The sequence below is a fragment of the Macrotis lagotis genome, chromosome 8 (genome assembly GCF_037893015.1).
Source record: "Macrotis lagotis isolate mMagLag1 chromosome 8, bilby.v1.9.chrom.fasta, whole genome shotgun sequence".
NCBI classification, from domain to species: Eukaryota; Metazoa; Chordata; class Mammalia; order Peramelemorphia; family Peramelidae; genus Macrotis; species Macrotis lagotis.
The window spans coordinates 133,025,457-133,053,352 of NC_133665.1; the positions used below are offsets into that span (position 1 = coordinate 133,025,457).

At 37.1% G+C, this 27,896-nt stretch overlaps 1 protein-coding gene across 8 annotated transcripts; it reads right to left on the reverse strand.

Annotated features, from left to right (window-relative positions):
- Positions 1-7,609: 7,609 nt before the first annotated feature.
- On the reverse strand, positions 7,610-27,879 carry CNBP (CCHC-type zinc finger nucleic acid binding protein). 8 transcript variants are annotated; one of them, XM_074198403.1, is made up of 6 exons: positions 27,256-27,430; positions 26,444-26,573; positions 19,409-19,549; positions 19,224-19,316; positions 18,874-19,075; positions 15,042-16,032 (listed from the first exon to the last, which is right to left on the reverse strand). In XM_074198403.1, the coding sequence occupies exons 3-6, from the start codon at positions 19,530-19,532 to the stop codon at positions 15,915-15,917; spliced, it is 537 nt and encodes a 178-aa protein (XP_074054504.1). In that variant the 5' UTR covers positions 19,533-19,549; positions 26,444-26,573; positions 27,256-27,430; the 3' UTR covers positions 15,042-15,914. The 8 variants fall into 8 exon arrangements, with proteins under 8 accessions (XP_074054506.1, XP_074054504.1, XP_074054505.1 ...); XM_074198405.1 differs by lacking the exons at positions 15,042-16,032; positions 26,444-26,573; positions 27,256-27,430 and adding exons at positions 7,610-11,889; positions 19,903-24,289; XM_074198404.1 differs by lacking the exons at positions 26,444-26,573; positions 27,256-27,430 and adding an exon at positions 27,792-27,879.
- Positions 27,880-27,896: the final 17 nt, after the last annotated feature.

Sequence of the window (27,896 nt, forward strand, 5' to 3'; positions counted from 1 at the left end):
TCCCTAGGCTCTATACTCACGCTCCTGCTGACTTGCTTCTGCTTCTGTTTCCTAGATCTGGGCTGCTGTGGTCACTCTGCTCGCTGTGTGCCCCGAGGGCTGGGCTTCACTTGCTCACTCTGGCTGAGGTCCCCCCCGCTGATCCCCCACTGCACCACCTAGCCACCCTAATTTCATTTTATAGATAAAGGAAACCAAGGTTCAGGTTAAGTGCTTGGCCCAGAGGCAGACTGGTAGAAGAGCCAAGCTTTGAACTCAGGTTCTGACTCAGAATCCAATGCTCTTTCCAATATATTGCATCTGATTATAATTAAATGTTTTTAAAATAATTATTTAAGTTGTTTTTAATTTAAGTTGAATAAACACATGGAAGTTGAAACAAATCATCTAAAATGTGGTCCTCTTATGAACAGGGCAAGGATGCAAAAGAACAGTAACTGTTCTGTGTTAGTTCCATATGTTAGTGGTGAGACACTAGCAGAGAGATTTGGGAGTCAGAAAAACAGAAGTTCATGGGCTAGCTTGGCTGTTTATTAATAATCTATATGACTCTAAAAGATTTCTTATCTCTTTGGATCTATTTCCTCATCTGTAAATGGAGAGATTGGAATGGCTTATCTGTAAGTATAGTCACTGAATCACAGCTCTGCTTTGGAAGGGACATCAACCTGTTCCTGAACAAGAGTCCTTTCCACCCATAACGATGTTGGCAATCAAAGGGTTTGAAGAACTGCACAGATATTTGAGATTATTACTTGGAATGAACCTTGACCTTTTATATCCCCAAGTACCTAATGAGAGTCTATTCTAGTGCCTGTTGTTTTTTTTTTATTTTTTTAGGTTTTTGCAAGGCAAAAGGGGTTAAAGTAGCTTGCCCGAGGCCACACAGCTAGGTAATTAAATGTCTGAGGCAGGATTTGAATTTAGGGACTAAATGACTCCAGGGCCGGTGCTTTATCCACTGCACCACCTAGCCAGCCAAAGCTTGGTACCCTGTTTTTAACACCTTGATGTAAACCTGATTTCCTCTTTATTGTGTTCCACTTTTACCAGGACTTCTCAGTATGTCCTTACCCCAAGTAGTTTAGGCTACTTTCATTGAGCATAGGCTATGTTTAATTTCTTCAGACTTTTGCTTAATTAAAATAGTTCACTGATTGACTTTCTTAGTTTTGAACCAATTCCAAATAGTAATTTTCTAATACAGTTTGAAACATGATAATGCTATATCTCCTCCATTTCTATTTTTCCACCAGCACCATTCTAAGTGCAGTGAGGGAGACACCTTGGGGTAGTTGCAGAGTCCTGGGACCATGTGTCAAATGGAACTAGTATAGCAATAAATGTGCAGCAAGTTTATTTAGGTAGTACAGTAATTTCTTCTAAGAACAATCAGTATTTCTCTATTTGTCTTCCTGTAATTCTGTAAAATGTATTCATGAGTCAGTATGTCTTGATAGGTTAGTTTCTGGATATTTTATCCATTTTGCAGTTATTTTTAAAATAATTTCTTTTTCTATCATGTCTTGCTAATTTTTATAAATAATATACAGAAAATTGATGATTTTGTATAGATTTTTTTTTGGTTTTTTTGCAAAGCAAATGGGGTTAAGTGGCTTGCCCAAGGCCACACAGCTAGGTCATTATTAAGTTGTCTGAGGCCGGATTTGAACCCAGGTACTGCTGACTCCAGGGCCAGTGCTTTATCCACTGCGCCACCTAGCCACCCCTAGGTTTTTTTATAAACTGATATTTTACTGAAATAAATTGCTTCAGTTAACTTTTTTGTTGAACCATGGATTCTCTAAACCTGTAAGGGTGCTACATTTTAAAATATAAGAAAAAGATTAGCAAAGGAAGTTATCAAAAAAAAGTAATAGCATAATATGAGACTAAAGTATCAAGATAGTCTAAAAAGTATTAAGAATTAATAGTATGGGGCAGCTAGGTGTGAGGCCTTGGACAAGCCACTTAACCCCATTTGCCTTGCAAAACAACAAAAAAAAAAAAAATGATGAAGAATAGGCTTGAGATTATTAACCAGGAAAGGGAGTTAATAAAGACATCCTGCAGGCAGAAAAGGTATTTCAGAATTCAGGATTCTGGAGATGGATCACTTTCTATCAGCAGCTCTTCTTGGTGTGGACTCCACAAAACATCAGGTACCCAAGCTGGGTACTACTTAATATCCTCTTCTTCAGTGTTATCTCTGCCCTTAGAGTAAATTCTCTGAGAGCAATCTTTATTTTTAATCCTTTCCTTACTACTTGCACATTGTAGGTACTTAATAAATGTACTCTCAAGTATGAGGTGTAAAGTATGACCACCTACAAAGATGACTGAAACCAATTAGAGATAATGAAGGAGATATCAGGGCAAAGCCACCAATAGGAATATTTGCAGTAAGAGTAAGGGCTACCAAATGTACCTAGATCAGGTGGAAAGAAACTGTGGAGTATATGGTAGTTTCTTATTTTAAAAAAAAAATTTACTAGGTGCTAAACGCTGACATTTTGACACTTTAGGAATACAAGGGTTCTTTGATTTTTAGCACCCTTAGGACAAAGATTCAGTGCCCCCTTCTCCTGGCTGATTCTAGTCAAGGTTCCAAGAACCACCATCAAGCTATAGATTGAAATATAAAGTCCAAGACTGAGTTCCTGTGAAGCATGTCTCATTTACTACAATGCCAAAAGTATAAGCAAAGAATATATGATTTACATGACTCATCCTTAAAATTCACTATTACCAGGATGAAACCCCATGGAACACTAGGATGAAACAATTGCCCAGGGACACATGGCCAGTAGGTATCTTAGTTAAGAGTTCCATCCAGAATTTCCTGCCTCCAAGCCAACTCTAGGTACTGATGTATATCACAGTACCTCTTATTAATATTTTTGTATTTTTTATTCATACATATAAAGATCTTGAATATACCTTCAAGCCATGGGTAAATTTCAGTTTCATCTGTTCCTATACAAATCACCTTTAAAAAAAATCACTTTTCTACTTATTTTACTACGAAAGGGATGAGAATATTAATTATAGGAAAATCTTACAAAAAGTTAAAATACACCTGAGGATTTATCTTCTTTCATTCAGTAAAAGGTCCATTTGTGTTGACTATTCAAAGTATACAAATTGTATTTGTTGGGTCTAAAACAGTTCATTAAATTATTCTTCAGCACTGCCTATTCTAAGTATTCATATCATGGTCAAGATATCATACCTAGGGGCGGCTAGGTGGCAAAGTGGACAAAGCACCGGCCATGGAGTCAGGAGTACCTGGGTTCAAATCTGGCCTCAGACACTTAATAATTACCGAGCTGTGTGGCCTTGGGCAAGCCACTTAACCCTGTTTGCCTTGCAAAAATACCTAAAAAAGAAAAAGATATTGTACCTAGTTTCCTAGGCACCACAGCTAGAGAAATAAATCAATAAATTTGACCAGCGTGGAGAAGTGGAATGGTACAAGGCCTTGATTCCATGATGACATTGGACATATTTTGGCTGGAGAAAAGAAGATTCAGGAAAAGTCATGATAGCTTTATTCAAGTATTTTAAGGGCTGTCATTTGGGATTTGAATTGATATTTGGGTCCAGAGTATTATAATGAACTAATTTAGGCTTGATATATGAAAACCTTAATTATTAGAGTTGCCCCAAGACTTGAATGACTTGCCTGAAGTGGTCAATAAATTTCAAAGTGGAAATTCCTTTGTGAATGGGTTAGTATATTAGACTTTTTAAGTCATTTCCAATTTGCAAACTCTGTGATCCATAGAATGATCCTACAAACTGTCGCCCCAACTACAGGTCTTAGTTGAGAATATTTTTGTCCAAGTGTTCCATCCTTGGAGTGCCTGAATTTCAAAGGTGAGTCATGTATGCATTACCCTGTACTTTCCAATGTGGCTGGTGACTGGAATTGATCTTCTCTTCCAAGGAAGGTTGGAGATCATGCAAGAGATGAGGCAAGGGGATAACATGGCTCCCTCCCCCTGGCCCCTTCCCTCTAAAAGCCAGAAATGTGTTCTGTCTGTATGTGTGGAGAAAATAAATACCACAGTGCCTCTTCCCTTCAGAACCCTAAAAAAGTATTAGAAGAATTATAGGCAATATTCCAGCTGATAGGAGTCTTATTGCTTATATAGCAGAGCATTTCTAGCTGGGAAAATCAAGAAAGGCTTCAAGGGGAAGATAAATTTAATATGGGGCATAAGTTTGGTTGTCAGATAAAGGGAAAAGGCAGAATATTACACGCGAAGTTAAAAACTTGCTGTTTTGGGAAAATGCAAGGCATATTTATGAGAGCAATTTGGTTGGAAATTAGGACAGATTAACTGGTATGGGAGAAAGCTGAAGGAGCAAACGATGGAAACTCCTTAGTGCCAGGGAGATGTTTAAATTTTCTCTTCTGTGCAGTAGGAAATATTTGAAGATCCAGGTACTGATGTAATCAGTATCTTACGGTATTTTCAAGGGGAGTTTTATCACTCTATTTGGGATCTTGCAGAAGGACAAAATGATCTTGGCAATGTGATTTTATGATTTTTTTTAAAGCCCTTAAAACCAAAGAACACTGGTTTTAAAGACAATGTGTTATAATTTCACTTTTTCCATCTTTTACCTGATACAATTTGCCATAGTCACAGAACTACACTGGGGTTGTCACATAAAAAATAAGGGCACTACATTATCTTTGAGGTTCCTTCCAGCTCTAAACCTATGTAGGATCCCAATCTCTTATAAACAAGGACAAAGAATTTAAAATCCTAGAACTTTGTACCCTTTCAACACTTTTAATCTACTTTTTGTCACCTAAACTTGTGCCTTTCATGTCTCATACAAGATTGTGAAGGGCAAGGCAAATTATGTTCTAATTCATTTTAATAACTGTAGCTTAGTATTTGTTGAACTTGGATCCAGTCTTTCTTAGCCTTTTCTTCCCATGTTTCTGTGCAAAGGGGAGCACATGTTCAGATTCTTCATGGTAAGAGCAATTTCTCCTAAGACTTGGAACTTCAATACATTAGTACAGGTTTTTCTAGGCTGCTTCTACCAAGCACTATATGCCCCTCATCTTCCTTTTTCCTTCCACCTTATCAAATGTTTTCCTGTATATGACATTATTTTACTTAGTAATAATGGTTTTTGTAGTTTGACATACTAAACTAGGCCTAATAACAAATCTAGAAAAGGCATTTTCCCAAACAAAAAGGATTTCACTGAAATACATCTAATTCTTAGTAACAAAGGGATTGGCAGAATGGGCAAGGATGCTGCAATCCTTGAGGTTAGTAAAATAAAAAATGCCTTTTCCCTTGTATTTCAGTGGAACAAGCTTGTATGCAGTTATATACCGTATAAAATGTTAAGATTCACAAGTAGCTGTGGAAATGAGTGACCTCCACTAGGTTAAATTTGATTTGAATTTTGAAGGAAACCAAATTAAGAATGCTCCAGATAGTGGACTATTCAAACATATGAAAAACAGCAGGAGCAGCATGGTTCAGCACCAAAGTGCAAGGGGGGGGGGGGAATGCTTTGAGGAGTCAGGTGGTGGTTTTCAAATTTTTTTTTTAACATTTAACCCTAAACCTAAAAGGCAAGCACTAGAGTTTAATGACATAGGGATGAAGGTGAGGGGATGGTACTGACATGGATCAGACCTGCACTTGAGATTTCTGGACTGGACAGCAACTTTTCCCATTTAGGAGCCTTAATTAGCACAGTGGTTATTCTAAGTGGAAACAATATAAGGGAGCCCATGGAGACAAAAGTTTTGATAACTGTACATAGAAGTGAAATGTTCCAAGAATCATGAATCTAAGTAAATGATATAGTAATGACACTGAACTTTTTGGGGAAAGGAGTTCCTCTGGATATAGACTTAAAATTCCTGTAGGATATAACTCAAAACATCCAAGAGGCAGTTCTCAGTGGCATAGTAAATGAGCCTACTGTTGGATGTGTCATTCATAGATAATTAACAACCTATAGATAAGCTGAAAAGAGGTCCAGATCAAACTTTTTTGAATCGAGAACTGACATGTCACTGCAAATTGACAGACTTCATCATGAGATCATTAGCATAATTAATTGCAGAATTTAAAAATGACAATAGTTAAATGGCAGTATCATGAGGGACACATTTCCCAAGTTTAGCGGAGGAAACATTGTGAATTGACCAACTATGTTGGATGCAGCTCCTCTCTGCAGTTCAGACATCTAGGACAACCCTGGGAGCTCTGTTACGGACAACACCAACCACATCCAAAGGATAACAAAAAAACCTCAGAATATAAATCGATACTATGCTCATTTTTATAAAAGTCTCATTTTTCCTTCCCACTCTATGGCTTTCTTCAACAGTAGTCCTAATTTATGTAAAAATATTTAACAAAACACCTAGAATTTTTTCTAGACTATTTGCTACTAAGAGGAAAGTGATAGAACTGTGCAACTTACAAATATCTAAGTAGAACATTGAGAAACTTCCATTAACATCTAATTAGGAAAAAATATCAAAAGATCACTGATCTTTGGAAAGCTGTTTCAGTAGAAATTATAACATTCAGACATCAGTGAAAACTTGTACCAAAGCAATGATACATTGACCTCATACAAAAGTGCTGTTAATATTACACATCTGTAGTGCCTTTATTCACTTAAGAAATTGTTATAGAATTCCTTTCTCTCTCACCCCTTTGCAATAAACAAATTGCAAACAAATTTAGATATTGACAATAACTAGTGGGAAATTAAAATATTTAATGATGGTAATGCTAGTCCTCAAGTATGACTTGAAACTAGACTAAGTAGCAAGAAAGATGATCTAAGAGGGGCCAAGGATTAGAGAAAATATATCTTCAGTTTTTCCATAGTCCTGAAGAAAAAAATTTAGACCTTTGGGCTATATTCAATCATTTGTGGGTGTTTTACATTTCTCACATGTAATTAGCAGTCCTTTATGCCAAATCCTAAAGGTCTCCTAAAGCCTAATTCAAATTCTGAGACCTTTTAAAGTTTTAATTTTGTTTGGCAACTAACATTGTTTTCATGGTTATCACTCTAAAAAGGTTTCCCATTATTCCTTTTGAGTTCACTGGCATTGTTTATTGCAAGGGGTTTGAGAATCACAAGACACAGAGCATTGTCATTTTCATCTTTATTTCCAACAAAATATGTGGGTGACCAGTTTAAGCAGCAAACACAATCTTCCATGTAATGAACATATGATCTTTTACAATGAGTTATTATTTATTAAACTTACATAGATGTTATTTAATTAGATAAAATGCAAATCAATTTTAAAGTGTTACTGGATTCATAGAAACTGCTTATGATCATGTATTTTCTGCACTGAAGTCCTCCTGTGATGCCTCACAACAACCTGAGGGAAATCTGAGTTCAAATGTGAACACTAATGCTCCTTCACTGGCATGGACAAGAGTGGTAGGAAAGGAAATCGCAAAGACTATCTAATAAAACATTTATTTTACTGTTGAGATTCTTAAAAGTGGGTCATTGGTCCAATTACCGAATCAACACATTGTGAAAAACTGAAGATTACATCAATAATGACTTTCTTGCTATAAATAAAGCTAGGAGCTAAAACTAGAAGATTATAAAAAAATTGCAGAAAAGTTTTGTAAGGCATCCCAAAACAAGAAATGATTTTCTTGGATATTTGGTCATCTCACTTGGCAGAATTCATGACAAATGAGGAAAAAGCAATGTATACAAAAACATTTGTTTAAGAGATGGTAGAGAAATTATATGAAGACACTCCAAAGTAAACAAATGTATACTTGATTTCAATGCAAAACTATTAGAAGCTATAAAAAATTATCAAAAAATGTAGCAAATTAGAAAAATGAAGATACTTACACAAATAAAAGAACTATAACCCAATCTAAATAAGCTAATGATGCTGGAAAATAGGTAATAAAAGAATATATAGCAACATAAACCAGCACCATGTTCTATAGAAATAGAACAAGCAACTTACAGTTGCTTAATTTAGAAACTGCCTCAACTCAGCAAATACCTGTCCCTCCTTTCCAAGGGCCACCATCAGTTTTTAAGTACAAACCCATCTACAAAATCTTATGTTGAAGGGTGGTGAAGAGGATCATCTCATGACCAGGGAGAGGCAGCAGAGGAAAAATTGGCTTATATAAAGTTTGACTAAGCTGAACCATCCCATTCACATTTAAGGGATGACATTCGAAAGGTAGATATCTAATAAGTCAATTTACACAGAGGATGTCTGTGCTGAAGGAAGGCAACTTGAACAATTAGGGGACAAAGATACTGATACATAGGCCTTTCTTGTCTCTAAAAAATCTTTTGAGAAAATCTGTGCCCACATCCAAGTACTCTTGATGAAAAAAACATCATAAGCCATGCTGTCATACAATCACTGAGGTGGCAAAGACAGAGGCATTTATTGGGTAGAACTGCCATCTTAGAGCTTCTACCAAAATATCCAACATGATATCTGCTAAGATCAAACAAGATTGTTTCTAAGGATAATTTTTTTGCTCTTCTGATTATCACCCAGTTAGGAATAAAACAGGGAAATTATCAATTCTGCCAATCCCTCAACAAGTAATGTGGTTTGCAGATAACATCTGCATTTTGCTCAATGAGTTTTACCCTCAGATTTGGTCGAACTTCCCATGCCAGACAAACTATGTAGAAGACATTTATCTCTGACATGTAATTAGATGGATGGCCCAAAGCTTGCTCTGCTGACAAAACTGTAGATGGACAATGAGATAGGCTCAGAACTGAAGACAAAGAGGCACTTACTTGTTGGCCCTTAAAAAAAAAAAACAACATGAATATTCTTTCTTCTAGTGAAATTAATTGGATGTAATAGCACAATCCCTGAGGAATCAAATACTGGTCACTCAAAGGGCAGGAGAAATGCTTGGTGGCCTTTCCTGAACAGGCTGCAGTATGTGGCCAAGGACACATTGTACATACACAGATGACCAGGAAAAAAAATTGGTCAGTCATAAGAACAATCAACATCTGTCCAAAATCTCCAGAATATAGGTGGACCTCTTGTGGAGGACTGAAAGGCATGGACACAAGATGACAAAGTATTAATAGGTTAAAATTTGAATCGCTCAAGTACATCATCAAAGTTCATAGACTCAATGAGGTATTCCTAGTGTCAGAATTATTTTCTCAATTAAGAATACTGGAAGCATCATCACAAAGATTTTCTTTTTCAGGGTAGGGGTGGGAGAGTGGGGAAGGAGTCCTTTTGCTCTGGAAACTTTAACCAAAAAATTTTTATTTCAATTAAGTTGCTAATTATTGAGACAAATAAGTCCCATCTAATGTAATATTCAAATAATGTTTCTTTCAGGGGCCCAAGTTTGTTAGGTGTTGAAAAGAACAAAAAGCAAAAAAATACACTGAACACTTTCACCATACTTAACAGGGCCCTGGCATAATAAATACACATGCTTTCAGCTCTCTGGAATGATCTCAAGTCAACAATCCCAACACATGAATTACTACAAGAGTGAAGTTCTGAGATATGTGTTTGCTCTTTGTCCCAGGCATACTGAAGTTCACGATCCAATTCTTTTTAAAATTCCTTTAAAATGAACAGGTCATAATTGCAGGAAATATTTGGTTATCTCCTTTTGTTTGTAGACCTGAAACAACTTTCTTAAAAATCAACTAATTTGCTTATCTCCAAGAATTTGACAAAATTCAATCTTAAATTACCTAGTTTTCTCACTTGTAAATATATAAAGGAACAGAATGCAAATCAATGATAGCATGCTCAGCAAATAAATCAGTGAACCATTCTGGGATTATTTCCCATTCAAGTAATTAATCAGTTTGGACAAGTTTTAGGATGGATTAAGTTGGGGCAGAAAGGGGACAGGAAAAAGAGCAACATCTTTACAGAATACAAAATTGTTTACACCAAAATATTTTTCTACAGACTTCCTCTAAAAATTGAGAGACAGTTGTAGAATAGTATGAGAACATGTAAGATAAGATCACCTCCTTTACTGATGGCACTGATTTTGATTTTGGCTAACAAAGTTCTGAATCAGCCCTCTAAAATAATTATGGAATATTATCAACAAATATTTAACAATCAATTTGAAATGAACTTTACTCAATGAAGTGATTTCCAATGATTCTATAAAAAGGCCACCCACAGAGTGAAAAGCATCACTTAAATTTCCAGAGTCATGCAAATAACTTTCAAAAGGACTTCCAATTTCCAAAGCTAGGAAAAAGGTTAATATTAATCATTTATTAGCACTAACATATTAAGGTTAGCAATAGCAATTGAAGTACTGATGCATACTTAAATTTCTATTTAGGTTCCCTGGATAATCAATGTGAACCATGTTTATTTCCATTTTTAGGCACTGGAGCATTATTATCTGTGTTTTACAAAATCTTAAAATTGTCTTCTAAATCTTTTTTTTCCCAGAATGTAGCAGTTACAAGGTTAGAGCAGATGAGTATGACTGTAGGTTCGTTTTAAGGATATATGGTTATCTCTATTTGCTGCCAAGTTCTTCAGGAAGTCATTACTTAATTATAATACTGACTCTCCTTGGGAAATTAGGATATTACAACCACCTTTCCAAGAAATGTCCTGTAGCAACAAAATGGGAATGGCCTGATCTATCTAGACTAGGAAGTGAATATAACCTATTTAATCCAAGTTAACACAAAGTTTACATGATCCTCATAGCATTTAAATATTCTAAAAATAAAATTTTCTAAAACTTTATAGCGGTGCAGCAGTACTTTTTCAATCATACTTTTAAACCAACATATTAATAGACCATTTCTTTGTATTGTAAAAGTCTGAACAGGATTTTCCATTTTACCAAGACTATTTTTATACGTGGATGGGAAGAGAAATACTTTTGAAAGAGGTTTTTGGAATTCAATGTTCATATGAAACTTAACTGCCTCTTGTCAGGCTTTGGTCTATATAAGGGCACTTCAGTATATGCCCAAAACACTCAAGATATTGAGTGTTAAAAATTTCCAATTCTAAGTTTAAATTTGATTTCTATACATGAACTTTCACAATCAGAAAGCTTAACATTTGCCTTTATAAGTTACTCCACATTTTTAAAACCTATTAATCTTGTCTTTGGACTTCTCAATGTCTTTGGATAATTTAGTTTTCTGAAAACAAAGTATACCACTTTTTTAAATTTCATCTTAGAATGATGCATGTTCAGAGCAGTCTCATTCTCAAAGTAATGTGAAAAACTGCTAGGGTAGCCTAAACAATAACAGGCATGGGCAATTTTCAAACCACTCAGCTTAAGGGAACTCTACCAGATAGAACCAGCCCAGTAAATTAATAAAAGTAGATGGTTTAGGGGATAGTTACAAGCAGCTGGGAAATCAAAGGAGTAGATATACTCCATACCTCCCCCAAACAGGGAGAAGAGGGAGATACAAATGTGAATTAAAGAGTTCTTTTGGCATCCCATTAAGTTTCAAATCAAAATGCCTTTTGTAACATGTTTGTAATATTGTAAATGATTGCCAGCACACCTGTAATTAAGGGATTCCCCCAAGCAAATTTCCAAAAAATTAACTGATCCAAACCCCTATTACTTAAACTTTAAATTGAATATGTTTTGAAAAATTCCAAATTGAAGTACTCTGTTGATCCAGAGAACAAGTCATTTTTTTAATGCTGAGTTGGATTCCTGAAAGCACAAACCTATCATGAGTCCTTGGTGCATTATTTGCCTTAGTTGTAACCAATGCGTCAGTCAGTAAGTTAATTCCATCACCGAAGCCTTTCGTTGCTGAAGGTCACATTAATTCTTTGGGACGGGACTGAAGCTCTTGACCTACCACCTAATACAGAGGAAGAGAAAGGGGGAACCTTTTCAATTTAAAAAAAAACTCAAAACAAGAATACACAGACTGATTAAATTAACAGGTCATTTTATTATTAAAATTTTATTTAAGAAAAAAATGCTGGCATCATGGTAGATGAATGGCACTTCATAGCAAAATGTTAACACAATGTAGCTTCCTTGGTGGGCATACCTGGGTTGAAAGTAATACTCAATAGGTAAAAATCATGGTCAGAGTTCGACCTTTTTCCACAACCCAACTTGAAAGAGCAACTGTTGGATTATACCATCAGTAACCCCCAACCCCAAGGCAAGTCTCCTGTATTCATGCCTCCACTTCTAAGAAAATAGAGGGCCCAACCTAAGCCAACTCACTACCAGGAAAACAATTCCCAAGTGCCAGAAAACACAAAACTGTATCATGATGTCAGTTAATTATCCTAACCATGACAGACTCTACTACTACTACTACTACTACTACTACTACTACTACTACTACTACTACTACTACTACTTCCTTTTCAGCATTCGGAAGGTATTGGGCATGACTAAACTGGGTCTTCCCCCAAGACCTGCTGGACAAATGGGAAAAATAACTTACCACACTGAATGTCTCTATTAAACTCTTTACCCCTCAAATTCTTTGTTCAATAGCACTAAACATACACTTAAAGTTGAATCTCTTCCTCAAAAATAGAATATAAACTTGCTAAGTTATTGGGAACAATACTGCTCCACACACTTCAAGCAAGCCCATACAAAGTGTTTTCCAGGATCATGTGGGCCACTTGCATTAAGGCATTGATGTGACAAGATTAAACTTGAATAAAGTTTTCAGTTAATTATGAATATTTTTAAGGGTTTCTCTTCAGGCACTACATTGAGTAGCCACTTAGCTTCAATTAAACAAGTAAAGGTTACTGGGATATGGCAGGGCAGTGTTAAAAATGATTAAATCAGTAATATGAAGAGAAACATTGAATTTTTTAAAAAAACTAGGAAAGAGTAATGAAAACATGGGATATCTGGGGGTTTATACTCCTAGCTCTGGTTCCCTAAACAACCCAACTAGGGTCTGATTTTATTTTTAATAATCCAAAGTAAGGAAAAATAAAGGAGATGAAGGGGGGGGAGTAGAAAAAAATAACATTTAATATCTTCCCTAACAAGTATACTAAAAGTTTAGGAAGAACAAAAAAGGTACATTAAAGTGCTTCTGAAACCTCCTTCAAACATGTCTTAAAAGTGAAATGTAAAGAATTAGCTTTCTTGTGTTCATGTCTCTCCTCCGGTGGGAGGAATCAATTTCCAGGTAGATAACCCTGCTGATCCAAAAGGAAAAGTCAACTCTCCCCAACACAGACCACATTTATAAAACACCACTCATACATACATCAACAAAAATTTTAAATTCAACAGCAGTTCCTAAACAGGCTGGATAGTGCCTTCCATGGCATCATTCCACACTGCTCTTTCAAAACATCCAATTACTTAGGCACTGTAGATTAAAACTGTTTCACAAGAAAATGTTACACACACACACACCAATCCATACACAAACAGTGCATCAGCACCCTCAATTAGGTTCTTTCCAAAAGGAACATTTCCATGTTTAATATGTTCAGGCTACATGAAAGCAAGGTAAATTTAAAGCAAAAATGGAATGTATAATTGAAGGTAACACTTCATGCTCTGGTAAGAACAGGTTATTTTTCATGCCAGCTTCAAAAAATTCTCCATACACAAAAAGCTCACCCATGTAAAGATGAATGCAACAGCTCTTCTAAAACCAATTGAAATTCCCTTTTTGCCTTTCCAACATCCAGTTTACAAGACCTGCTCCCAGTCTTGGCATGTGCCTTTCTAGTCTATTTATAAAGCAATATTGCCTCAGGATCCTCACAAGTCAAAGCTGGGCTTTAAAAGCCGATGCATAGGAGGCTGTTTTACACTAAAAAAAAAAAAAAGGCTTATACAGAAAAAAGGCTTGTGCTAATATATTTCTGAATAAAAGTTAACATTGCTTATCGTGGTCACAATTATCACCTTGCATTTCATTCAAGTGTTTTGTGTTCTGTTGGTAAGCAATATCCAGTGATTCTACAAGATTGGGAAACAATCTTCTTTATCATCAGAACTGCCTTGAATGTTCATTAAACTTTTGCATTTCTTCAAACAGGTGTAAAAGATTTAAGTCATAATTGTTTTTATTAGCATTAATAACCCTAAGTTGTCTAACCTGCAGTAGTTTTTACTTTATCAACCATTCAACACACCAGGAAATGTTTTCCTTTCATTTTGGCCAAGTCATGGTGGCCTTAAGTCTCATTGAAACTCAACAAAGCTGGCAGACCCATAACACTATGGACCGTTAAGCTGAAGATCTCAACTTTAGTGATAACTTGTCAAAATTTCCATGAAGTGATTAATAGGAAGATACTTAAACCACCCCACCTCCCCCAATAAGAACGCAAAGGTAGATTAACTTTCTTGGGGTTGAGTTTTCCCTTTTGTCTTGGTATCCAAGTGGCTAAGCACAGTGTCATGTTCTACCAGTAGGCACTTAAGTATTTGTACTGACCTACAGAAGAAATAAAAAACTCCCCAAACGAACCCCTAACTATATCCAGAGTGCAGCTGCAGTGTTGGTAGCGGAGGATCATAGGAATACTAGGAGACCTGGGCTTGTTTGAAGCTCTACTCCTATACCTTCAGTGGGCTGATCTCAGGGAAAAGTCACTAACAGACTTCCTAAAGGTTTTTTTCCAGCTCTAATATCATGTAGGTACAATAATTCAGATCTACATATAGGTCAATAATACATGACTAATTGAAACAACTGTGTTGAAATCACTTAGAATTATGTAAAACCTAAAAAAACTGCTGTTATGAATATGTAAATGGGTGATAAGAACCAATACTTTAAATATTCTCTAATTCTTTTGCAAAATAATCTGACACAATTTTAACCCCAACCCTTTCCATGTTTTAATTACTAACTTTAACCATCCGAAGACATGATTGAATACAAAAAGAAAAGTCCAAACTGTCAGCTTTTCAATCCTCCACATTCCCCTCTTTAATATGGCATTTTGCACTATGTACATTAATGAAAATTTGAAATAAACAAAAGGAACTTTAGTCAAACTCCCCTTCCTCCTCCAGCTTTATTGATAGTTTAAAATTACATTTCTATGTTCTAGGACTTCAGTTGCTTTTACCATCTGACTTTTAAAAACTGATTACAGCAAATGAAACTCAACAGTTGTCTAAGTGATATAGTATACAAAAATAACATCTTGATTTCTGTGAAAATGCATTTCTCTGCAACTCCTGAATAGCTCCAAATTATGCTTGCTCTGAGCATTGATGTTTACTCTGGGTTTTAGATTTAGTTTTTGAAAAATTTATTCCAAACCTTGCCTTCACCATCTGTATCTCCAGCATTCACATTGCGACGGAGTTGTTACTGTTTTAGGTTTTTAATCCTGATTTCTCTCTCTCTCATGGCCATTAACAGGCATATTACATCTTTTTACTCCCACTCGACTAGATGCTCTATGTAGGGCCTGATACAGATGTTACTCGATGTTATTTAACAGCTACTGAGGTCAGACAATCCAAGGCCATCATTATACTACAATTAAAGTTACTTATGGAAGTTCAAAGACACTTCCAGAATCTGTTTACCTCCTGCATGGGATCACATCCAAGAAACCCAGAAAAGGTTTCCTAGTCTGACTCAACTCTTCCCATTCGTTAATCCCTATTCACCAGTGGCGCGGAAAGGGGGTTCTTTAACAAAGCATTATACATAACACCTCTACCAAACTAAACATAAACATTTTTTTGTAGTTAAATGCAGAAAGTCGATTTTTCCACCCCTTTCCTCCTTTTACACGGCAAGTAAAGCTCACTGGCCTGGGAGTAGCCTCTATCTGCCAACCTTTGGCCAGTGAAGAGGATTCAGAGAAAATAATACAACCATCAATCAGAAAAAGGAGGGGCGACAAAGGAAAATAATTAAGCTGTAGCCTCAATTGTGCATTCCCGTGCAAGATGCCCTGACTCGCCACAGCGATAACAGTTGACTTCACTTGTCTTGCTGCAGTTGATGGCTACATGACCAGTTTCACCACACCTAAAAAAAGAAATTAAAGAGTTTTCACATTGGTGCTCAGAAAATGTGAAATTCCTACCTATTCATTAGCCATTGCACAAAATTAAAGCTATGATGGTGGGTGCCCCAGACAACACTACTAGTTCTTTGAGACAAGACAAATATCACACTAATCAAGCAACTAAGAGGAGAAAACTTAATGGTAAAAATGAGAATGATTTGAGCTATTATTCTATTCAAACTTTGACACCTAGCTCTTTCAAAATTCCGACAGCAATCAAAATCAAATCCACACAACTGATCCAGATTTTGGCATACTTCTGTGGACATTTAATTCTAACCATATATACACACACACACACACACACACACATATGACAAAGTAGAGAAAGCAGTTTATCTTCTAATACAATCTCACAAAATGACAAGGTAACATCTGTAAGGATTCTTTTTTGTTAGCCAAACTTACACAGATAATATTCATTTCAGAATCAAGTCAGAACTGAGAAAAATCAGAAGTTTAAGATCACATAGACAATAAAACAGCAGCACAATCCTTGCCAGACAAGAACTAACAACTGTGCTACAACCTGAAACTTAATTAGTTTTCACTTACATTAAATACTGGATAAATAGGCTTTTTAGTGATTTAAAGCCTGTATAGAGAGTTAAAAGGGAGAGGTAGCTCACTACTTCCTCCTTCAAGAAACTTGGGCGGCTAGATGGTGCAGTAGATAAGAGGAGCACTGGCCCTGGAGTCAGGAGGACCCGAGTTCAAATTTGACCTCAGACACTTAATAATTACCTAGCTGTGTGGCCTTGGGCAAGTCACTTAATCCCATTTGCCTTGCAAAAAAAACCTAAAAAAAAAACCTCAGAAATGCCTGCCAACTCCACTAAAATACATCACACTTCAATATGTCCTTACTTTTATTCCTTATCTTGTTGTCAGGATAGTTTCTCACTCTCATCTAATTTATTATCTAATCATCAACACTGTTTATTCTTTAACAAAGTTGTTAAATCAGACTCCATATAAAACTAATTCCTGAAGAGCACATTAGGACACCAAACCTCAGGTTTTACAAAATACTTCAGTATAAAGTCTCTGCCATAATTCAACTGCCTGTTATTATTCCAGTCAATATTTTGGTCTTAGATTGAAATCAAAGCACTACCACATGACTTAAGAAGAACACACACTATTAGATTTCTCTCCAAAAACCAGAAATTTTCTATAACTATTAACCTATAAAAACATGAAACTTTCAATTAAATGAAATCAAGTTCTACCTATTAACCCAACTTCTCAAGACAAAATTTATATTCAGCAACTGAATTTTTAATAGTATTTCTATAATAAACATTTATTTAACAATAATCAGGAAAAGAAATCTCTTTATCAAAGAACACACACTCAGCATTGTATGGCTTAAAACATTCACATAATTATAAGACACTAAGGTGGCTAAATTGGCAAAATTTCCCCCATGATTTAAGGTAGGGTTTTAACTCACTGCTAATCTCATACAAGAGGTACTTCAAAAACATTAATTCTCCATTATTTACAAATAAGATTAACTAAATGCAAAAATCAAACAAAAATCCCTAAAATTCAACCAATGAAACAAGCTGCCTTTAAATCCACAGAAGACACAACATAGTCATAGCAAAAGTATCAGTGCAATCAGAAGTCCAAAGATGAAAGTTTGAACCAAGACTCCAATGTCTCCTGGTTGTATAACTGGACAAATTATCAAACTTTGAACCTCAATTTCTTCATTGCAAAATGGAAACTACTATCAAGGGCAACATACCGTAGTAGACAGGACACGCTAGATTTGAAATCAGGATCACTTAAGATGTTCAAATCCTACTTCAGACACTAGTTTATTTGACCCTAGCTAGGTAAGTAAGTCACTTCTCTCTTGCAGGGCTGTGGATTGAGCACTGGAGGACCTGGGAGCCAGGGAAACCTGAGTTCAAATTTCATCTCAAGACACTACTAACATATGTGACCCAGTGCCAAGTCACATCACTTCTGTCTCAGTTTCTTTATCTGTAAAATAATACCATTTTGCTGTGCAGGGTTGTGAAGATTAACATTGTGTAAACTGCTTTAAATTAACACCTGTAAAAAAAAAAAGGGTTGAAACTGATGGCATTCAAAGTCCCTTCCAGATCTAAATCAAGCAATTCTTTGCCCTCTCCTCCTCCTCATAGATTCAAGGTATTCCAAAGAGTCTTAGTACATGCTGAACTAGGACTTTTGGGATCCCTATAAAGAGAAGTAGTAGTAGTACAACTATTTATATTGGGGGGGGGAGGAAGAGAGGAAGACAGATTTTATGAGCTATCACTTTAAGAGAGAAATGCTGCTATGGAGAAATTTCTCAATAGGTATTAAGAATGACTCTTCAATTGAGGTGAAAAAAAGGGAAAGACTTAAAAACAAGAGTTTGCATGCAGCTACACTGTGCCTCACGAAGCACTATTCCATTTCACTTTTGTCTCACCATCAAAACCAGATGCTGATGATCTTAAACAAGCAAACCTTGTGTCCTACTTATTTTAAAGAACAAAACTATAAGATCTATCAAGTACTTAAGAAATGGTACCCATCAAAATAAAATCTCAGAGATATTTTTGTATTTACCATCTTAGATGACCTCTCTACTTGTAAAATGAGCAGAATATTGTGCTTTGTCCCAAAGTCCAGCTCACATGCCACAAGAGGACTCTTAGGACAATGTCAGCATCTCACCTGGTCACAAACAAACCCACAGTGCATGAAGTCCTTTGAGGTGCAGGAACATAAGTCATAATTTAAGGACACTGCTCATACTAGGTAGTTTTTCTTACCTATAGCATTTCACTTTGGTGCAATCTTTCTGAATGTGCCCAAACTCTCCACATGAATAGCACTTCTGCTCATCTGCATGGTCGCAGTCTCGAGCCAAGTGGCCAGGCTTGCCACAGTTGTAGCAGCACTGCTCTCTCTCTCGTTTAGGCTCCTTGCAGTCCTTGGCAATGTGGCCGCCTCTACCGCAGTTATAGCAGGCTTCAACAATAAGGAAAAGAAGCAGACCAAGACTATAAAACCTTTATCAACTGAAGGTGAATTTTATGTAATGCACTACAAATGGGTTTCTTTTTATGCTTACCGCTCTGCAGAGAAGAGAAGGGGAAAAAACAAAGTGTTAAATACTTACCATCCTCCTGAAGATCACAATCCTTGGCAAGATGACCAGACTCACCACAACGGTAACAGATGTCTGGAAGAGATGAAGAAACAAACTGGAAGCCTGTTACAGATGGAAAACAGAGAGTTGGGAGATTAGACCAACCTTGGGAACTGTTTATCTTGAAATTTCAAAATTTTTTCCAACAAAAATACCTCTCGTAGAGGTAAAACCACCTCTTCCACGGCTCCTCATTCCTCGGCCACGGCCTCCTCCAGTAGGGCATTCTCGGGCCCAATGGCCAGAGCGTCCACACTTGAAACACTCGTTGCTGCTCATTGCTGCACTTAGATCTTCTAAACATTAAAGGACACAACCATTAGAACATTATATGCCATTGGAAACAGTATCCAGGAAAGGGGGGGGGGGTGAGACACTTTCCTCACAGTAGTAATATCTTACAAAGTTTGTGTGGAATCGATACAGAAAGTTAAATACTCAGCTTCAAATTATTATTAAAAGAATCATTACATTAATTCCTTTCAATCTGAGCATACAAAAGTTCTTAAGACTGTATGGCTTCATAAAATAATTACTGTATATATTTTTAAAAACCCATTTCGTGATTAGTTTACTTTCTTGTTTAGTAAGAGTATTTTCTATCTCTATTTTACTGATGATCAACTGCTTCAAAGGTTAGGTGACTTACCAAGTCTCATAGATAGTAGCTGATAGTTGACAGTAACCCTAGTGACTAGAACTCTGGTCTCCTGGTTCTTAAATTCAATCTTTAGAATTCCAATTAGAAAATTTTAAAAGACCACCTATCTTCATTTGTACTGAACACAGAAGTGTTTAACGTAAATCATTCAAAGTCTTAAGTATCATGGCATTCACCAAATCACTTAAGAGCTAAAAAAACTAAATTTAAAAAATATATACATATATTTTTAAAAGTGTTTTTATAAAATATGCTGCTCTGATTCTGAGTGCTATTGTATGTTAAAAACTTTAGAAAACACAAAACAACTTCAAAAACACTTTAATGAAAATACTATTAAAGACAAAAGGCTTTTCAGTACTAAATGTAGCTCCTATATAGTGCTGACATCACATCCATACTTTTTATGTCAACATTTAGCCCAAGAACTGTACTTAGCAAAAAAAAAAACTACTGTAACTCTACAGAAAACAGTAGTTTTCTATACTAAATTGACCAAGTTCTAACTTTTTTTTATCTCTCCTTAACAGTAAACTCACTAAAATGAAAACATACACTAGAATACGTACACAAGCGAATTTGCCTTTTAGTCATCATCTGAAAAATGACTAGGACTAGATTTCTAGGATCCAAAATTTTGTGACAGCATAAATCCATCGAGTTTATTTCTTTTTGGGGCTTTTTTGGCAAGGCATTAGGGTTAAGTGACTAGTCCAAGGTCACACAGCAAGGTAATTAATTATTAAGTGTCTGAGGCTGGTTCTTAATTCAGGTCCTCCTAACTCCAGGGCTAGTACTAGCCACCTAGCTGCCCCAAGATCATTTCTTAAATCATCAATGAAAAAGCCTTAGGAGAAGATTGCTTGTACCTTAAAAGCTTATTTCTTAAATCATTAGTTGTTCAGGTAGCTCCTTCTATGACTAATCTTTTATAGAAATACCCTTGAACTACTCAAACAGTTTGCCAAGACATTTAAATCAGGCAAAGTTAAATTTCCAACTGATCTAACACTGCAGTGAGTTTTCCAAGAGGCCTGAACAAGTTCATTCCCAATAATTTTTTTCTTTGTTAACACAGAATTTTTCTTGGAGAACCAGGGATGTACTAGATGACCTTAAGATCTCCTTAGTCCTATAATTATGTTATTAATACAAGGATAAGCTCAAGACAATATTTTAAGTCATACAAGAAAGGAGCATGCCTGGAGACTTTTAACAGCTTCTAGGTCTTAAGTTATTGTTCCCCAAGTACTAGATCATGAGCAACTTACAATCAGATTTAAAGTCTTATTAGACCCGCCCAAATTTATAAAACCCTTGCAATTATATTCCAAATTCAACCACTTTTTTAGTTTAACAAAGCAACCTAATTTTGGAGAACCTGAATTCATTTACCAGTATAACAACCATTAAGTGTACGATACCAATATTCATATTTAATTTGGAATTGTACCAATGAATGGATTTTGAAGGTCTAGTGACCTTAAGTCATTCTAATGGAAGAATAAGCTACTGATCATTCATATTTCATGGTCTCTAATTACTGTCAATAATCATTTTCAGAAGAAAAGATTTTTGAAGTTTTTATCCAAACCTGCTAACACTGCATGTTAATATCTTCCAAGTTTTCCAAAAAAGCTTAAAAATAGACAATTTACAATATAATGTTACTATCTTATAATAAACAAAAATACAATTCATTTAAGATCCTTTACAGTATTAAATCTGACAGGATATGCTGTTCTATTATATTTGAAGGTGCCCCTCCCCAATCCCAAGCAGAAATGCTAAAGCAGAACTTACTTTGTTCTGCTCTCTTCACCTTCCAGTTTCTGTAACTGCACGTTAGTTCCTATAGTTTAACACTTTACTTTGGTGCCAAGTCACAATTCAAAATCTTTGAAAAGCAATTATAGAATAAAAATACCAATACAAAGCCAAGAAGCACAAGGATCTTAATTACAAAGCAGCCTCAAGCATTCTACGACTGAATATCATAATCAGTCAAAAGTAATTCATTTCCTTTGTAACAACCAATAGTTCAAGTCCACTTTACACTTCACAGAAATAACACCTACCTGCTTAAAATTTCTTTGAAGTCCTACCAAATGCCGTTATAGATTAATCGGAACTCACTATAGGCAATTATATGATCATCCAAAAGAGCTGCTACTTGGTGGCTACTTTTCAGATACTGAATACTAAAGTGGAGCTCCTCCTTTACAAAGTAGAATTTAACTACAATTTAACTTTTAAAAGTTGATCAGTTATTCGCATGGCTTTATATTTAAATATATACCTTTGCTGGAAATAGGATTTTACATTATGAGCTTCCCAATAGGGGGAGCTATCAGAGTCAGCACAAAGCTAAAAGTTCCAAGGTGGGCAAGGGGACAAGTGAGCTTGATCAACTCCAGTTTACAAAACTCAATACTTGCACTTAAGGAAAAACAGTGTTTTAGCTTTATATATATAAGTTCTTCCAGCCTGTAATGGAGGTTAATTTGACAAAAATTCCCAGTAGTACTATTAAAACTTGGTGGATTCGTTGGTTTTGCTCAATTGCTATTTTTAAACCAATTTACAAGGGATAATTGGCCAAGTAGGGGGGCACATGCAGATATTAAGAGTGAAACAAGAAACATCAGTAATTCTTAAAAAGAATTTAAATTATCAGGAAGAACACAAAATCTAGCTTAGTTATTACCCCACCCCAAGACTACTAGGCTATCTACTACTGAAGCCCAGTAAACTTTTTCCAAGTTAATTTCAAAATTTTAAATTTTGTATATATTCCCATAAGGAAAACAAAATTCCTAACAATGATTAGTATTTGCCCCATTCAACTGGAGATTCTATATTTTTTTTCAATGTCCTTTTCATAATTTATCATTATGGCTCAAAGTTTGTATTTATAGTAAGAAAATTACCTTTCAAGCATTTCCAATAAAATATTTTTATTCCCTTTCCCTCCTTAATTTAATTATTTTGCTATATTTTTAATAAAACATACTAATCTGTATGATTTTAGGAAGAAAAAGCTCACAACCCCTATTGTTTGTCTAGGATGCATACAAATGTACAGTTTCTTTGGAAAGGCACAATGAAATGGTTTTTTTTTATTAAGGTCAAATTAATTAAAATTCTTTAAAAAATACTATGTTCTAACCACCCAGTGATTTCTATCCCATTTGGAGATAACAGTTGTATTTCAAATCATACCTAGGTCTAATATCCTTTTTATATAGGTAAATGTGCTTGTAAAAACCATGATTAGAAATCAAATTCTAAACAAGTATGCTAATAGCCCAGATCCAACCTAAATCTACCTTTGAATGTCAAATTCAAACAAGAAAGAAAACAAGAAATCCAGAAAATCTCCTTTCAACAAGCATATTCGCAATTATATATTTGCCAAGTACTAAAGTCTGTGGCAAAAGTCCCTCAAATACTGGCAAGTATTTTTCAGAATACCTACAGAATTCTGTAGCTACCCATTCGATGACTTTTGTTTTGTTAGGTCAACATACAATTTCTAGTGGAATACAGTCAATGAAGGCTGCTTAGGCTCTAATGCTTTATATATTTAAGTGAGCTTGTCCACCATGAGAATGGGTCTAGAATTCTTTGGAGAGACCCATTTTTTTCTTTCAGTTTAAAGTTATCTATATGCCACATTGTTTCAAAGTGAGACATCTTTGTGTTTCAGGACAATGATTTCTTCTTGAAAGTTAAGTTTTTTAAAAAATCTTAAAATTTTCCCAAAACCGATGAACTTAGTAAAACAAGCTATTTGGGTCTCCTATGCCAGCATATTATCCTTGGGGCTAGGCATGATTCCTGCCGTGATCTCTCTTCAAACATACAAAATTATAAAGAAATGTTTTCTTTCACATGTCACTATAAAACTTATAAAATATTCCAAATTTCATAGTAGCCTAAATCAGTTTTAAAATGGAACATTGTAGGTTACCAGGTGCTTACTTTAAGAATCAACAAAAATAACTTGACCTGTTTTTAACACATTTTTCATATTAAAAACTGGCAATTAGGAAAAATATTTTTCTTTTTCATCCATGATTCAACTATCTCACTATAATTTTAAATCCGGATTCATTCAATCTATAAGTCAAAACACTATTAATAGTTATTCCAATTTTTACAAATGTCATTGTATTTCCTTGAATGTTGTAACAGATTAGTTTAACTTTCAATTTATTAATTCCTTTCCCTTTTCAAGATCCTTAAGAACATATTCCTTTTTATGACCAATTCTGAATGACCAAGAATACCTATGAGCTCCATTATTACAGAGAAATATAAACCAAGTATTATAAAATGTCATTTTACCTAATACTTTTAATCTCCCCTTCAAATCTTACCAAACTTGCTGAAAATTTTCAAAATTGTCTTTTAAGTTCTCTTTCATTGGTCCAGCCTCTGATGAAGGAGCCTAAGCAAAAGGCAACTGATAAGAAGCCAATGACAAGGTAATCAGTCATTGAATTATCAAGTAAGATACTGTCTACTGATTAAGACTTAGGAGTTTGCTCATACTTAAAGAATGGCACCCCTTTCTTTTATCTTATGTAAATTAAGTTACATATTAATAAGGTAGGAAGTTTTTATAATATGAAAATTAAGTTCTCTATATTTAATAGGAGAGGTTTGATCATGTGAAATAGTTTAACAAAATAGTACTGACTTCATCAGAAAACCAGGATGCAACCAATACCTTCCCCAAATGAAATATGTACTGAATTGCCTGCGGTGTTAACAGAGGTGCCTCTCCTTACTTGCAAAAGGAAAGAGCCAGAACAGAGGAGAAAGATTGAGAGGTCACACAATGAGGACCAACAGTGATAATATATACCAAGGTTGTAGAACCTTAGATTCTAGCCACAACACATTAAGAAAAATTGGCAATAACCCAAATGTCCAAAAGAATGGCAACAGAAATAAATCAGCTGCAAATTAACATAATAATGGGAGTAGAGAGAGAAAATGGATCTGGACCTAAAGATATTTTAAGAGTGAAGAAATCACACTGTAGAGTTTAAATGTCTTATCCAAGGTCCCACAGCTTTGGGATGTGAGGAACAAGTTCAAGTATGCTAAAGCTTTAGTTATATCAACTGCCAAAAGGTAGAAATGAAAATATGAAGATGTTAAGTGGGGGAGGGGGGACAGGAGAAGTTATGTTCAGGTTATAAAGTATTTACTTAATGAGTGTCTTTGATGGAATCCCATAATCTGAGTTTGATATAACCTTGGCAATAATCTAGTCCAAGCTTCTAATTTTAAAAATGAAATAAAAAATATATAAAGATAAAAAAATCTGAAGTGGTACAAAGATTTAAAGAAAATCTAATTTTAAAAATGCTTTAAAGATCTGAATTTAAAATATCCTATCATAATATAGGCCCTCATTGCTTTAATAATTATTTACATCAAATACAGAGCACAATCAATCATTCTTTGTCTCCCATCTGAAAAAATGAGTTCATTCCAGAAAGATGTTTTTAAAACTGGACTAAATTATGTTTAATCTTGACGACATGTATTATTCCAATATCGAGAGGTTTAATAGGTTTAATAACTTTAAAGTATTAGGATACAGGTGAAATCATATTATAATAAAATGCATATGGAATTAAAATTAAAATGGAATTCAGTTGTACTCCATAATGGATATATTAAATAAGTAATCAAGTATACTGAATTTTGAAAATTGTTCCAAGATTATGTAACTAAGACTTTAGATGAGATGGAATTTTTTTATTTGGCTTTAGTTTGTTTTTTTTTTTAGTGTACAAGTATCACACTCCTTGATTTAAAAAAAGCAAGCTGCTTTTTGAGTTAGGGGGAAAGACCCACCGAATCGTTCACTGCCAAATACCTGCAGGAATCGGGTTAAAATATGAATCTATAGTTAGGCCTGATGAGTTGGATGAAATGTCATTCCTTAGAATAGAACGGCAACAATCAGTGATTCCACTACCACTGGTGAGAAATGTGACAATGGTGCTTTGCAGAATACCAAATATCATTTAGAGGACATTCAATTTCTAAATAAAAGCGTCAAGTCATACACACTTTAAATCTGAAATAAAAATCATTCTTGTTTATAACTCGATCTTTTTACAGGCAGTCTACATACCTTGCTGATTGAATTATTGCAAATTGTATGAGTATTACAAAATGTAAAATACTGCAAAATAGTAACCTCACATGGAAGAATATATATTCAATACTCCTGTATTTTCAGGGAACATATTCTAAACTGAACCAGCCTTAAACCTGCTTAGAAAAAAAAAAGGATGACCTCATAAGACCATAAATTACTGTTTGAAGTGATGCAGATATCAGCCTCTTACCCCTCCCCCATTACATCACATAGGCCAAAAGGCCAGTGATTAAAGGGGAGACAAAAAAAAGGAAGGGGGGGCAATAGTATATGATAGTATTGATAATCGTGATTTTTAATTTAAATTAAATTGAGCTTGTAAATAAAAAGAAACAGTCATACCCCAAACTAAGCTTTTCCGGCTTCCTTACTGGTCTATACTATATTGTTCAATCTTCCTCTTTGTGGAAAAAAAGCCGACATACTCGACCAGCTGCCTCATTCCCAATAATATAAATCGGTTTTCGAGACCCTGGGGACCAGACATAGCTGTTTTATTTTAAAAATGCCTTCCAGTTCAGACCATGTGGCGAGCGTGTGGAAACACGGCTATATTTTATATAAAATACAATCTCAAAACTTGGCTTTGGATCGCCTGATTCTGAAACGGTTCGTGACCGGATGTGGAGGCAGGCTAAGGCGTTCCGAATTTCTCACAAAACCCACGCCATTTAAAAGGCACCCGGACTAAGTTTAAGGAATAAAAAGGCTGCCAGCTTCGAAGAGCGCCGCGCGGCCCCGGCCCGGGCGCGGCGGACGGGCAGAGCCGGGCCCGGCCGGGCCGCGCGGGGCCTCGGCCCGAGCACATGGCCGGCGCCGCGCCGCCTCCCCTCCCCCCCGCACCTCGGCCGCCACATGGCCCGGCCCCGCGGGCTCCCGGCGGGCTCCCCGCCACGCGGCCCGCCGGCCCTGCCCCTCCCCCCGGGCGTCGGGGCCGCGCGCGCGGGGCCCAACGGGCCGCGGGGCGAGGGGGCGCCCGCCGCCGCGAGGCCGGGCCGGGCCGGGCGGCCGCGGGGCTCGCGCCGTGCCGCAGCGCGGCGGCGGGCCAGGGCTCGGCCGCCATCGCCGCCGCCTCGGCTCCCCTCCCCCCGCGCCGCTCCCGCCGGCCCCGGCCCGGCCTCCGGCCCGCTCCCCGCAGCCGGGCGGCCGGTTACCTCAGACGTCGGGGACGGCCCGCGGCGTGAGCGGGGTCGGACGCTCGGGCTCCCGCGGAGGCAGAGGAACGGCGGCGGCGGCGGCGGCTGTTTATTTTCGGGGTCCCAGCCTGCGCCACACGCCGGTCTGCACATGGCCCCGCACACGCCGCTGCGCACGGCCCCTCCGCCTCGCCCCCGCGGCCAATCAGCGCCCGGGCCCGGCCGCCCAATCAGCTGCGTCCGCAGGGGAAGCGGCCCCCCCCCCCCCCGCCTCGGCCGGCCCCGCCCCCTGCTCTTCCCGCCGGCCCCGGCGCCCTCCCCGCGGCCGGGCCCGGGCAGTGCCATGGCGGCGGCCGCCCGCCCTCGCCAGGCCCGGGAGCGTGCCCGGGGCCCTCGCTCCCCAGCCGGCCCGGGGGCCGCGCGCCCCCCGTCACAGGGCGGCTCTGTGCGCGCGGACACGAGGGGGGCGGCCCCCCACAAGCGGACCTGCGTGCGAATAGAGGCCGAGTGGGAACAAAGGGGCCCGCGGGGTGAGGAGGGGAGCCAGGGCTGACCTGGGCGCTGCCCTTCACCCCGCCGCGCCCGGCTGCACGTGCTCGGGCTGCCTTAGCGCCTCTTGGTTTTACCAGGTTTCATCATCATCCACTTCTTGGAGTCCA